Source organism: Ambystoma mexicanum, chromosome 2p, assembly GCF_040938575.1.
Source record: "Ambystoma mexicanum isolate Mex_15411 chromosome 2p, UKY_AmexF1_1, whole genome shotgun sequence".
Lineage (NCBI taxonomy): Eukaryota > Metazoa > Chordata > Amphibia > Caudata > Ambystomatidae > Ambystoma > Ambystoma mexicanum.
Window position 1 is genome coordinate 237,583,455 of NC_090923.1, and position 14,980 is coordinate 237,598,434.

At 44.7% G+C, this 14,980-nt stretch overlaps 1 protein-coding gene across 3 annotated transcripts in view; it reads left to right on the forward strand.

The window, feature by feature from the left end:
- The window catches only part of CRBN (cereblon), a 270,640-nt gene that overhangs the window by 116,575 nt on the left and 139,085 nt on the right, over positions 1–14,980 (forward strand). For all 3 annotated transcript variants that reach the window (XM_069643518.1, XM_069643516.1, XM_069643519.1), the window contains one exon: positions 2,833–2,895. In XM_069643518.1, the coding sequence (XP_069499619.1) occupies positions 2,833–2,895 (63 nt within the window). The remainder of the gene's footprint in view (positions 1–2,832; positions 2,896–14,980) is intronic.

Here is a 14,980-nt window from a genome sequence, read left to right on the forward strand (position 1 = left end):
GATCTTTAGTATACTCATATATATTGGCTCACTCTCTGGTAAATCTAAGAATGTCACAGGGTATATTATTGTGCCAGGGCTGCTTGCAGACCCTACCAGTCTTGCACTCCGACATCATGCATGCTGCATGACCAAATTACCCCTTGGGAGCCTTTGACTTGCCCTGTCCCTCTCCCCTCGTTTGCTATAAAGCTAGTATGTGACCAAATAACTCTCTTCATCTCTCCTTGTTTACTATAAAGATTTCACAACCTATGTTACTCAAATTATTGATTGTCCAAATGTATTGATTTAATGCAGGGGGCATAAAGTTGGAAGCTACTAGCTAGCCATACAAAGTCACTTGTCCCCTCAATTCTATACATACAACACACCATTTCTTATTCAACAACAATCAAATATCACTAGCCATTCTGCGAGTGCAAAGTTTGCACTCTGATTTAATGCACTCCTATATCATGGCATGGTCCTTAAGAGACAATCGTGTTGCTTCTACACCTCATGCAAATCTAGTCTTAAATGTTGAAGTACTCTGCCCCGCTCTTACTTTAAATGCTTTTGTAAAAACCATATCGCTCGTATATGTTGGTGTCCACTACCGTTTTATGCTGGCTGCTAACATGCACATCGACTTCGATAAATGTAAGTACTGCTCAAAGCACAAATATTTTTTACAATTGGTAATCTTATTTGAATGATGAATTGTGCTCCAAGAATACCTTTTGTAACAAAATGTTACAGCATTTGAACATATACATGGAAAACTAGACGATTGATTATCTATGTCCATTCAAAATTATTTACCCATCTATGATTACATTTTTATAAAGGCAGACCAATTTTCAAGGTGAATTTGGCTTCATTAAGATGATTGACACTTTACAATCAATAGACTCCAGAAATGGCCTGCATTGCGCTTATTAAAACCTTATTTAATTTTTGTCTCTCCCTGCTTTCCCACTTCCCAAATTGTTGCAGCAGGCAGGTTGGAAAAGCTGAGCTAGTTAAAAAAAAAAAAAAAAAAAAGGAAAAAGTGCCCGTTTTAAGAAAGTTCCGTTTGGTAGGCAAATTAGGACAACCTCATGCAAGGTCACCCTTTTTGGCCCACACTATCCCTGATCTGAGTAACAATAGACTTGTCAGAATAAGGTATAAGGTTGTTGAGGTCATTTTCTCCATAACGAAAACAAACGGTCTATGGAACCGTCTAGATGAAATGCACTGCATCAATGCCCTAGAACTCAGACCGATTTTCTTGACTTTCAAATCCTTTCATTGAAAGGTGGTGCAGATGTTTACGGACAACATTACATTTATGTTTGTTTTAAGCAAGTGGGGAGGTTTGTCTCGCCCCTGTTGGTCTCCTAGCGGAACCGATTTGGCATTGAGCCCTCCAATATAATCTCTTCCTGATCGGTTCCAGCTTGGAAGAAAAGCAAAATATGATGGCAGACTCACTGTGCATACTTCTTCATGCTCCTTACTAGTGAGAGTTGAATCAATTGGTGGCAAAGATGATATCTCATATGGGTCATCCCCAAGTGGATCTGTTTGCTACTCGGTGGAATGCTCTTTGTCATCTGTTTATGTCCAGGGTAGGAATCGGAGAGAACTCTTTGGGATATGCTCTTCTCTCTTCTCGACTGGTCCAACGAAAGCCTTCATGCCTTTCCACCACTTCTGCTCATTCAGTGTATTCTTAAATTTAGGAGATTGCAACACTGTTCCTGGAAGTCACTTTTTAGCCGTATCGGATTTGTTTTTTAGACCATGGCATTCAAGAGCCCAATGGATCTACCTCAAGTAGATCTGCTAGTCAAGAAGGGAGGCCAGATTCTTCAATCCTCCCCTCCAATGCTGAACAAAAAATCTGGTTCCTAAAAAGTTAGCCTTTGCTCACTTAGCCATTGCAGAAGAGAATATCCAGATCATGATTGTGACTAGGCTTTAGATAACCTACGGAAGGCTTCATTGGCTGTTATGATATCCGTCACCTCATATTTAGTCTCTATAGTGGGTTTTGAGGGCAAGTGAAAGCATGGTTTGTCAGCTTTAGTCAGGGCCCCTCCCGTACCACCCGGGTACACGTCTGCTCTGGGGCCTGGGCACCCCCAGGGAAAAGCCATATGCGCTAAAAGTCCCTATACCTTCAATGGGACTTTCTAAAAATCTGCACACAGGCACCACCTGAGAAAATCGGTTTGCTCTCCTGTCTAATAGGGGCATACCATAAATAAATAAATAGGTGGGAAAATATTTCCTGCAAAAATCTGGTCAGAATCACACAACTGTCAGCAGATAGGCTGGGGTTTCCAATGAAACAGATGGGAGGAAAGCTGCAAACAACCGTTTTTCTGTAAACTTGGGTTTCTAAATTGGCTGCACCCCTCTCACTCATCTGCTCTGGCTCAACTCCACCTGCCCCCTCCACTCTGGTTTCTCCCCCCACACCCTATATCTCTCGCTGTGGGCCAGCAGCCCGTGCATTGTCTGGCTTTCGCCTATCCCCTTTCTCTCTCACGCTTCACCCCACCATTCTGCTTTCCCACCCTACTCTTGCCTGATCATGCTGTTCTTTTGGAGCTCTTGGTTACATGGCTCGTACATCCAAATGTTTAATTATATGGTCAGTTACTTGAGGTTCGGATAGGAGTAGCAGATGGTAACACATTGGTTTTCTTTTTGTTTGTTTTGTTTGCGCTATCAAATCCTGCTCTGCAAATAGGAATGAGGAGAATTAGTGCTTGTTTGGGCTGGTCTTAAAATTGCTTGGGGAAAGGTTTGGCATTCAGAAAAGTCTTTTAAATTTGAACTGTCCTGTTTGGTTTTCAGAGGAAATTTCACTGTGCAAGTATGACATCCTGGCCTTCATGGTTGTACTCCTTGTACGATGCTGTGAGTATCGCCTTTATTTTTTTATCTGTGCCACAAGGTACAATGTCAGTATTTCTTCTGTAGTAGGTTCTGACTGATCAAGTTATATCTGAATCTGTGTTGTGTATTTTTGAGAAACTGACCATTTATATTGCTTTGAGCATAACTGACCATCCCCCAATTCATTAATTTCTTGGAATTATTTACAGAATCTGAGAAATGCAAAGTGCTTGCATATCTCATTACAAAATCTGTTCAAGCTGTGTTTCAAAGTGCTAACATATAGCACCTCCATGGTGGGACATTGAATGCTATTTTACAGTGTATAGCTTTGTGCTGCTGTTGAAACTAATGTACCCAGGTATAGCACTTCTGATGCACTGTGTAAACTTTGGCAGCCACGCTGTGATATATATGATAAGATATGGCATTTATAACGCGCCTATACAAGTGTTTTAAGGCGCGACGGAAGTGCAGGGGTAAGTGCAGACATCCGGTGTCATGTGCTGTTAGAGGGACTGTAGGGATCCAGCAACAGTCCAGAGTGCGGGGGTTGCCAGGAAGGCAGTGCAGGTGTGCGACTGGCGGTGGAGGGGACCTGGGCCCGAGATCATAGGGTGGCCAGGTAACCAGTGCAGATTCAGCCAGGGGTTCAGCAGGGGAGAGGAGGAGAAAAAGCAGAAGCAAAGAGAAAGGTTTTGAGTTGCTTCCGGAACCGAAGATGGTTCTCAAGTTTCAGTGAGGCAGGGAGGCTGTTCCAGAGGGCGGCCCCAGCCCAAGAGAGATCTACCGACAACTTGTTGCTTGGAGTGTGGGATACATTGACCCACTCAGCAGAATTCCCATCCATAGCCGAGCTGCACTTCAGCAGTTAACAGCAAAATGGCTGCGCTGCCTCCTTGGAGCACCTTTGTCCCGCATCAAAACTGTGTTTTGCAGCTACAAAATGATGGCTGCACTGTTTTGCCAAGCACCTATTGGGCAAGTTGGAACAGGGAGCACACCGAGAAAGGCTGCCAGGGTGTGTTTGTGTGGTTACTAAAGAAGCAAATTGAAAAGCAGTGCTTGTCTGCTGCTTGCTAAAAAGTCCCCATTGGAAAGGCAATATTTACATTGAAAAGGATGCTGCCCTGACGCTCTTTTCCTCTGTTCAACATCACACTGCTTTTATCAGTGAGGCCCTGCCATGCCCATCCATATTCAGATTGTGCTTTAGCAGAAGAGAGCCTTCTCCCTGAATGACAGACAGTGTCAGACCAGTTATGGGAATTGAACAGAAGCTTTACTTTCAGCCGCATGGAGAAATGCTTCAAATCCATGCTTCAAAAGAAACCCTAGCTCTAAGGGCATATGTCAATTTCAGTGGACCGATGTCCTGAACAGATTGCTGTATAAAAGAAACCGACTAGTGCTGCAAAACAATGTTGGGAAGTCAGAGGGAAGAGAAAACCTTTTGAAATGGAAATCCCAGCAAACTTCACCACGTGTTTAAAATGTGATTTTGCAAATAAGGAAAAATAGCTGTTTTAAAAGTTTAATGTTGAATAAGGCCCTGTCTTGGCCTAGCAATGTAAAGGGGGTTTTGCTGGGAAACATATATGGATGTTTTTATTTCAACAGGCTTGCTCCTGATTAAAAATAAAATGAAGAAATACATGTTTTGGCTGTACTGGGAAATCAGCCTAAACAGGTTTTCTGCAATGACTCGAGGGACATTTGGGTACTGACAACAGGGATGCCCTTCCCCCCAAGAGAAGCCACAATGGATTTCTCTGACGCCTACGTGTTAATTATGCCGTTGAAACTTTGGACCAGAAGGCAGCATATCACACGCTCGTCAGACTTTTGTCTGTGCTCTAGGGTGAGACCATAGACTCTGGGACACCTATGTGTGACTTTTGGAAAATCGCCTCCCCTCAACTTCTACTGGGGAGCTTCAAAGCCAACTCCAGAGCAGCCTTGTATGCTATGCCCTTATTTGGTAGGCAATGCTGGCCATCTGGCTCAAAACGCTATTTTATTAATGCATTTCAAGACTTTTTATCACCGACATTGGACAACGCAGTAATGCGAAAGTTCCACAATCTAGATGTAATTTTGGTGGCTTTAATTTAAGAGGTAGCCTTCACTGGCATATTGGGGACATAAATGTCAGAAAATTGGATATTCTGAGGAAAATGTACATGATGAAACTTTGAAATGTAATATTCACATGCCTTATGATCTATGCACATGTATAAAGTTATAGAATTTTAGGTAAAATAATTTTCTTGACAATGAAGAAAAACTATTAGACGGACAACACAGTCTTACAAACTGGAGTGCTGGACTGCCGTGCTCTGCGTGAAATATGTAATATGCTTATGTCATTTGCAAAAATGCTGCAACTGTATAAATGTGTGATTTATGTTGAGATGGATTTTTGGCAAGAAGGACTGTGGGATGGATTTGCACCTCATAAAACACAACCCCCTAAACTGAGTCACCTCCTGGAGGAGTGACCAACATGGGCTAACCCATCAGGTTCTTCGGGGTAGGTCTAGCTTAGTTCTGCCCAACAATAAACCCGGTGATGTCACCTGCTTCATATAAGGGGTGGGAGCTCGCAGGGACAGGACACTCTCCTGAATTTCCAGCATCTGCGTTTCCAGCCATTCCAGATCCACCTTTGCAAGATTCCAGACTCTACTGCCAGGCCAAAGCATAGCTGACCCTATCCCAGTAAGGCCATTGATCCGGAAACCCCACTAAAAATCCCAATAACAAAGGGGAAAAGCTGTGGTACCCTTTTGGGGAGTATCCTGTGACCAGACCGGCTTTTTGCCCACTACCTGCATGCCCGCTGTACCCTTGCCATCCAGTGACCAGACTTGCCCAGCTGTTTGCTGTATGGGGCGCCAGCTGTGCTGTGACCAGAGCCCTTTAAGTCCAGAACCCGGTTGGCTGTCCCAAATCCCAAACTCAAGTGTGGATTCTGAGTATTTCCCCATCCTATAGCAACACATAGCCTATCCCATCTTCACTCTTTGTCCTATTCTCCAAGTAATCCTATTCTTACCCTGGTAACTTGTTAAGACTGTTCGAATTTTCTGTTTACCCTGTCCTTGATTTTCTAAGCATTGGCTCAATTCTTTCATTCACCCCATCTTGTAACTCCTTAGCAATATTTTGAAGAATTTCATTAATTTCCACATAGAGACACGTGGCATGAAGGGTGTTAATGCGGCCGCTTAACCTGTTTTCATGGGCAGCACTGTCTTCTTGATAATCTAGTTTAAGTAAAACTGCCCTTTCTTTCCAAACCGATGTTCGTTTTAACTGCTTTATTTCAACACAACTGAATCTTTCACCTTGAAAATCTCATCCAATTATTTAGCTAGAGTCACTCTTTCACTTATATATTGTCCCGGTGATGTGTATCTAACACCCAGCCTAAAAACCGCATTCCGATTCTGTTTATTTCACCCGTTTAAAAAACAACAAAAACCATTTTTGACATTGAAAGCTGAAAAAATTGTAAAATTGCAACTTTTCCACGTGTGATTTGACTGCACTGTGTTCTCACTTTCTAGTTGCTTTTGAACTGTATGCCTTTTGTGATACATTGCTTTATTGTTGTAGTGATATTACATCCCTGAGACTGTGACAAAACAGATGTACCTCATTATTTAACCACACATATAATTATTTGTCAAAATCCGAGTGACATTTTATGCAATTGCAATGGGTTTTTGCCTCTTATCTTGTGCGGGAAGGTCGGATTTTAATTCTGTTTGCTGCCTCATATCCCTGAATCCCTGCTGCTTCTTTGGGGTTTGAGGGAACATTGCAAGGGGAAACCTTAACTCGGGTGCGATCTCCCCAAATAGAAAAGGTGCTCCTATTAATTTGTCCTTTGGATATGTTCTTGTAGAAGGTTACCCAAGTGTATTTCAGTGGTTTTCATTGTAATTATCACCCCATTGGTGATTGCTACCCCATATAAAAATTGTGATTTTCTTTGAATTTAAAATAAATATTGTGTTGCCACCCACTGGCCTGGTTCATGGTCCATTGTGACCCGGAGTATTTGTAAAGGGCGGTGTGAGATGGGTTGGGTATCAGCTCAATTTGAATTCATAGAAAATAAAGAAAAAGTATTCTCATTGAGTGCTACATCATAGGCTAAAACCAAGGGTCCTGGTCCGGTGTGTGACGCCCGATTGAAATCCTTCACAAAGCGCCCCTTTGTTCAGCCAGGTCATCCCTTTGTTGTATTATGGTGCCTCATTTCTGGGACTCTTGATCAATTTCTGCTTGGAAGTGGAGTTCTTTGATAATGAATTTGTGATTATCCTCTTCCAACTTTTTTGACCTGATCTTGCAGCATGGTTATTTGTCCTGAGCAGACTGTTATATGTTAATTGTTTGAAGTCTGCAGAAGTCTGGTAAGGGCTCTAAGTCGGTGTCGATTCCGTCAGCGCCGTGTCCATCGAGTACGGCTGTCGGTGCTTTGCCTTCACTCCAGCCCTCGGAGCCGTCAGCGCCATTGTCAACGCCGAAGCCGTCGCTGCCTTCGGGGCCATTTGGCCGGCCTTTGCCGGGGGAGCTCCCTGGTACTGTGGATCCTCCAAGAAAGGCTAAAGCCAAGACGGGACAGCCTTTTGTTGACTCCAGGCCCACTCCTGTTCCTAGGCAGTTCTTTCAGCCTCTGGATGATATCTATGAGGAGAGGTCGGATTTAGAGTTTGACCCTGTTGAGCCTGATGAGGCTCCTGTCTTTTCCGGAGACAGTCAGTTGGAGGAGTTACGACAGTCATTTTATGATGCCAGTGGCCTGGACACTTCTCAAGAGGTAGAGTTTGGCAGGCCTGAGCCTAGGGCTCATGTGGAGTATTTTGGTTGGTCCAGTCCTCCAGTGGCATTTGTTCAGGTAGACCTCACTGATATTTTGGATCAAGGTCCGTCCACTGACCCAGTGTTACAGTTTCATTTGACTTTGTAAAAAAGGGTGGCGGCTACTTGGCAGACCCCGGAGTCTCTTCCGGCGGTTAACAAGTCGTTAACTAAAAAATACTGCCCTTCCAGTAGCGACCCCAGCTACCTTTCCTCTCACCCCACTACCGAGAGTTTGGTGGTTCAGGCGGCTACGGCCACCTCGAGGCAGGCGGCGTACCATACCATCCCTCGGGAGGACAAACGCTTCGATGGTTGGTCACGCAAGGTGTTTTCGACAGGGAGTATGGCGCTGAAGTCAGCCAACTCCACTTATGCCTTGGCAAGATTATCACACACTCTGTGCAATTGTGTTTCTCTAGCGGCTGAGCATATTCCCGAGCGGTAAGAAATGGATGGGTTCCTTGCTCTTGTGCAAGATGGCAAGGATGCCATGTGTGAATCCCTTCAGTCGTGGTTGGACATGGCTGACAGTGTTAACCGGTCCATGGCTGCGAGCACCGTTATACGCAGGTTTGCGTGGTTGCGCAAGTTGGGTTTTGCTCCGGATGTACAAGCCTGTCTTCGGAACATGCCCTTTGATGGCGCGCATTTTTTTTGGCAACAAGGCTGACTAGAGCCTTGAGAGGTTGCTGCTTAATCTTTGATTCAGCTGTGCGTCAACCTCTGCCTTTTCGTCCTAGGTGACAGCAGTAGAGGGGAGGTTCCTTTTGTTACTACTCCTCTTTTGGTAGCACGCAAGGTGCCGCCAGTCAAAGGGGTCAACATAAAAATACCTGTGGTGGTCGGGGAAATAGATGTGCCGAAGCCGCTCAGGCAGCTGCCTCTTTGCCTTCAGGCGCTGCAGCAGCCGCTCCACAACAAACATGAGGCCATGTTCCATTGTTCACCGGTTGGGCAGACTGTCTCAGCATCCCGAAGAATGGCGAGCTATTACTTTGGATGGGTGGGTTCTGGATACAATAGCCCAAGGCGCCTGCTTGCCATTCTTGACCCTGCTGGAGAAAGGTGCTATAGAACTGGTGCCTGTAGCGGAGAGAACCAAGGGATGGTATTCCCCATATTTTTTGATTCCAAAGAAAGACTGGGGATTGAGATCCATCTTGGACATGCGTTGGTTGAACAAGCTCCTCAGAAAGGACAAGTTCAAGATGATCACTCTTTCTCAGGTCCTCCAGTCCCTTCGATTTTAGGATTGGTTATTGTCTCTGGACCTACAGGATGCTTACTTTCATGTGCCGATTCATCCAAAGCACAGAAAGAAAGCCCTGAGGGTTTTCACCAAGCTAACGGTGGTGGTGGCAGCTTATCTCAGCCAAGGGGAGCTTCACGTCTACCCATACTTGGACGACTGGCTGATCCGTGCGCATTCTCCTGAGCAAGCAGTGCATAATCACAGCCTCACCTGCCGCTCCCTCCACAAGATGGGCTTCTCGCTCAATTTCAGAGAGTCGCATCTGACACCTTCTCAACAGCTCCAGTACATCAGGCTGTGTTGGACACGTCCTTGGGAAAGTGCTCGCCTCCCAAGGTGAGGGCTCATCACATTGTGCAGATGTTGGACAAAATTTCAATATGCCCAGCGTCTTCCGGCTTTCAAATTCTTAAGTTTGCTCGGCCTTATGGCATTGTGCATTTTTCTGGTGCCAGAGGCCAGACTGAGGATGAGATCCCTGCAATGGGTCCTCAAGATGCAGTGGTCACAATGCTTTGGCAAGATGTCGGATCCCGTTCAGATTCCACTCTCGGTCTCGCCAGATTTTCTGTGGTGGGTAAACGATGGGAATCTGAGGAAGGGGGAGCCGTGGCCGAAGGCGACAGTAGTGACGGACGCTTCCCTCACAGGATGGGGAGCTCATGCCGACGATCTGACCGCCAGCGTTGTTCTCCGTTGGGAGTCCAATCTCCCCATCAACCTGTAGGGTCACTCCCGTTGAGCAGAGAGTCGCTGCAGCTCTCATTCTGGGCCATACAGCAAGGAATATCACTCTTGGCAGTACATCTGGCCGGAGAAGAGAATGCGGCGGCGGATGCTAGGAGGAGGCAGAGCACGGTCTCTCACGAGTGGGAGCTGGCTCAGGAAGTCGTTCTGGAGATCTTTGCCCTTTGGAGAACCCCACAAGTGGATCTCTTCGCGACCAGTGCCAGAGATTCTGCTCAAGGAAATTTACTCTGAGAGGAGCCTTAGGAGACGCTTTTAAGGCTAACTTTGTATGTACAGGCTGTGAGACAATTCAACTAAAATTAACATATACTCCAAATGACTGTCTCAACATTGTTATATATAGACCACCTTCCCTAGTCTCTGACTTCGACCATGAAGTCACCTCCCAAGTGACCAACCTCATATCAACCAATACTTCCATCTTGTTAGTGGGAGACTTGAACAGATGGAGAGGGAATTCGGGAGACAAAGAGGCACTGTTTCTGTAAAATTCCATGAAGAATATGGGATTCCAAGTAATCTATAATGAACCCACAACCCCTCAAGGGAACCAGCTACATTGGGTCTTCACCAACAATCTGAAATCCCAAAATGTTGTCACAGAGCCATGCATATGGTCAGATCACTACCTGGTTACCCTTCAGATACAACTCAATACATCGATCAAACAAATCGAGAATACCCACATTAAGGTTTGGAGTAGAAATTTCAAACACTTAGGGCCTGAGATACTAAAACCATGCTTACAAAAGATTTCAGAGTCTTCATGAAAAGGATGACTGTGAGAGCATGCTGCAGAAGTATAATAAGCATATGCAGGCCTTGGTGGATGAAATTACCGCATTGAAAATGAAACTATAACCACTGTAAGTGGTACAATGGAGACTTAAACAAACTTTAACAAGAAAAAAGAAAATTGCGGCAGATGCCAACCCAGGAAAATAAAGATAACTAGAAACACTCAGATGTCAGTTATAGGAAAGGAGTCAAAGAAGCTAAGAAAATCTATTATAATAAATATAGGTAGTCTCGAATGCTTCCAGCAAAATTTTCGAGATACTCAAAGGAATCAAAAAACCCAAGACGCTCTTACCCTCCCTTATACCCACTAGCGAAGACTGTGATAAGGTTCAAGAAGCTTTCGCTGCTAAAATCCAGAAAGCTAGAAACATTATCACCGCTAGAGCAGGTGGAGATATGTTAGCTCACCCAGGAGACGCTCCTAAATCGGAAGAGTTTTACCTTCACTTCCATGTCCGAGGAAGATTTATGCCAAGTAATGTCCAAAATGAAGCCAATTTCATGTGCGGAGGATATTCTGCCCACAAAAATCATTCTGGACCATAAAGAACTTTTTTCTCTAGTCTTGACTAGGATGATTAACTCATCTTTTAGAGAGGGCGTTGTGCAAAGGAGATTAAGGAGGTAACTATAACACCGTTAGTTAAAAAAGCAACGCTGGATCCTAAAGATCCCACTAACCTACATCCCATTACTAACTCAAACTTCATCCTGAAAATCCTTGATACAATTGCTACAAACCAACTGCAAAAATATGTGGCAGCTCTTAAGTTACTGCACGTAAAACAATCGGGGTTTAGGGCCTCCCATATTACCGAATACACCATGTTGGATCTTCAGACCCACATGCTGGATTTGGTAGACAAAGGTAAAACTGGGATTCTCATGCTGCTCGTCCTCAACGCTGCCTTTGACCTGGTGGATCTTCGGCTTCATCAAGCAGCGCTAAACAAAATAGCAGGATGTTCTCCAAAGGCCTTGGCATGGCTTGCATCATTTCCGAAGGACGAGCGTGCAAGAGTACACAGGGGTGACACATTTTCTGTGGCTTCCTCCATTATTTTTGGAGTCCCTCAGGGAGCAAGTTTGTCCCCCTTATTGTTCAAGGTCTATTTGAGAAGCCTCTGTGAGCTCTTAGAACACATCAGCATATTCTTCACGAATTACGCTGATGATGCACAGCTCATCTTCGAAAAGCGACCATACCATCGATAGTGCAAAAATAGCAGAGGTTTACCATATCATAGACTTCTGGATGCAACATCACTGGATGTGTCTAAATAATACAAAGACCAAACTCGTGATCTTTGGATCACAACAGGCTAGATCTAAGCTTGGGGCGCAATATAAAGCGTTTACCGTCAAAGAGGCTAATATCCCGTTAATGTCCCAAGTTAAAACCCTCGGGATGATGGTCGAAGCATCAGTTGGCTCTGAAGCACCGGTCAACTACCTGCATAAAAATAATGCCTACTATCTGCGCCTTCTGAGAGCCATAAGACCTTACATCAATGAAGAAATCACAGCCACCATTGCGAGAGCAATCATACTGTCACGCCTAGACTATGGCAACGCCCTATTGCTTGGAGCCACCAAGAGAGAAGTGGAAAGGTGCCAAGTAATGGAAAACGATGCAGTCCGCATAGTTAAGGGAATCAGAAATAGAGAACATGTATCAACAGGGAGAAGAGCTTTACACTGGCTCAGAGTGGAAGATGGTCAAATTCAAAGCCATGACGATAGTCCACAGGAGTTTATTTGGAGAGGTCCGCGTTACTTCAAAAATCAATTCTCTCTTTATACAGCTCAGAGATGCCTAAGATCAGCTGACACGGGCTTACTGAATATACCACGTGTTAATCATGCTCTAGGACGAGGGAGATCCTTTCCGGTCAAGACAGCACAAACTGCTGTTGGCTCTTCGGTAAGAGGAAAATGATCTGAGTTTCAGGAAATCGGTGAAAACTTTCCTTTTTCAATAAAACATGGCAGCCTTTTATCAGGATGGGTCCAACCCGCAGGCTTTCGTCGCGTTAGAAGTATAATGATGATCCTCATTGCTCCGGATTGGGCCAGGAGAGCGTGGTACCCGGACCTTCTAGAATTGTCCATCTGCCCTCCACGCCGTCTTCCCTACCGAAAGGATCATCTCTCGCGTGAAGGGGTTTGGTTCTCCATCCAGAGGTCAAAACACTCAACCTTCACGCTTGGTATCTGAAAAGGTGTGATATAAGGATTGGGACCTCCCGGATGATGTGATAGAGGTGTTGCTTTCGGCCAGGCTGCCGGCAACCAAATCCCTGTAACATTGACGTAAGTTTCGTGACTGGTGCAGAGGACACGATGTTGATGCTTTTCAGTGTTCCATTCCCATAGTTTGGTCTTTCTTGCTTTCTTTGGCCCACAGTTTTCTTCAAGTAGTCTTCAAGGGTCTTCAAGTAGGTACCATTAAAGGTTACAGGGCGGCGCTGTCTATCTTCATGCGCTCATCTGAAGAATGTTCTTGATTTCTCAATTTCTAAAAGGGCACACTAATATGTTACCGTCGCCCCCGTTTCAGGTGCCGGTATGGAATCTAAATTTGGTATTCAAATTCCAGATGGGTGCTCCATTTGGTCATTTGAGACTGGTGTCTTTCAAGACGGTTTTCTTGGTTGCAGTTACATCCGCTCGCAGAGTGAGTGAATTGCAGGCACTTTCATCTAAGCCACCCTTTACTGTGTTCAACTGAGGATACGTCCTTCCTTTCTACGTAAGGTAGTGTCTGAGTTTCATTTAAGCCAGAAAGTGGTACTTCATGCTTTCTAGCCTCCTCCTCATCTTGGTAAGAAAGAGGAGCGACTCCATGGGTTGGATCCTAGGAGAGCTCTGAACTTTTATATTTTTAGAATGTCCAGGGTCAGAGTAGAGGTCAACTCTTTGTGGGGTACGCTGGACACCAATTGGGCCAGGCTGTTACCAAACAGACCTTGTCCAGGTGGATTATCCTCACCATTACTGAATGTTACAGATTGGCGGGCAAGGACCCTCCTGAGGGGTTGCGAGCTCACTCCACTAGGGGCGTAGCTACTTCTGCAGCGGGATGTTCCTATTAGGAATATTTGTGATGCAGCGACATTGGCTTCTATCCACACCTTTATCAAACATTACTCCCTGGATATGCTCTATGGTCAAGATATGGCCGTTGGTAAAGCGGTTCTTTATACTGCCATCTGATTGGGTATTGTAAATTCTTCTCCCTCCTCCATTTTCTGGTGCTGCTTTGGGAGTCTGTCATAGATGTGGAATACGTTCGACTGGATGTTCATCCAACGTATTCCACATCGCCCTCCCAGCCTGCACCTCTGGAGAATTTCCTATGCTATTGCAGCTTGCGTTCCCTCAAGGCTATGTGCAGTCATGTAGGCGTTGTGTATGAGCATGTCGCCTGTTAATGGAGGATAAAACATAAACGGAGGCTACGGGCGCCATGCGTCCTATTTATAACATCCGGTGCAGTCACCCTCGAAGGTGGCCTTCGAGAGACATCGACCCGATGCCATCGACGCAGGACGTCCTTTGCCGAAAAATGTACGAAGTAGCACAGCTGTGGATATTACATGTTAAAGATGTGGAATACGTTGGAGCAACATCCAGTCGAAAGAATGCTACCAGTTGGTAAGTAACTTGTTCTTATTTATTTTCTACGAATTCGAATTGAGGCCGATAGCCAACCCGTCTCCCACCCCCTTTTACAAATACCCCGTGTCACAATGGACTATGAACCAGGCTGGTGGGTGGTAACACAATATTTATTTTAATTTCAAAGGAAATCACACCATTTTTATATTGGGCAGCAATCGCCAATGGGGTGATAATTACAATGAAAACGACTGAAATACACTTGGGTAACCTTCTACAAGAACATATCCAAAGCACAAAGGAATAGGAACACTTTTTCTATTTGGGTAGATAGCATCTGAGTTTAGGTTTCCCCCTGCAATGTTCCCTCAAACTCCAATTAATCGAATTCTGAGTGGATAGAAAGAAGCAGCAGGGATTCATGGATATGAACCTTCCCTCACAAGATAAGAGGCAAAAAAAACCTTTACAATTGCATAAAATGACACTCTGATTTTGACAAATAATTATGTGTGGTTAAATAATGAGGTACATATGTTTTATCACAGTCTCAGGGATGTAATATCACTACAACTATAAAGCAATGTATCACAAAAGTCATACAGTTCAAAAGCAACTAGAAAGTGAGAACACAGTGCAGTCAAATCACACGTGGAAAAAAAAGCAATTTTACCCTTTTCTGCTTTAAATGTCAAAAACGTGTTTTTTTTTTTCTCACCCCAGAGCAATGACTGGGATATAACCCTGATAATCCACCGGTTTCCGAGGATGAGGCACGGGGTTCCTGTGGAGGAGGCATAGGGG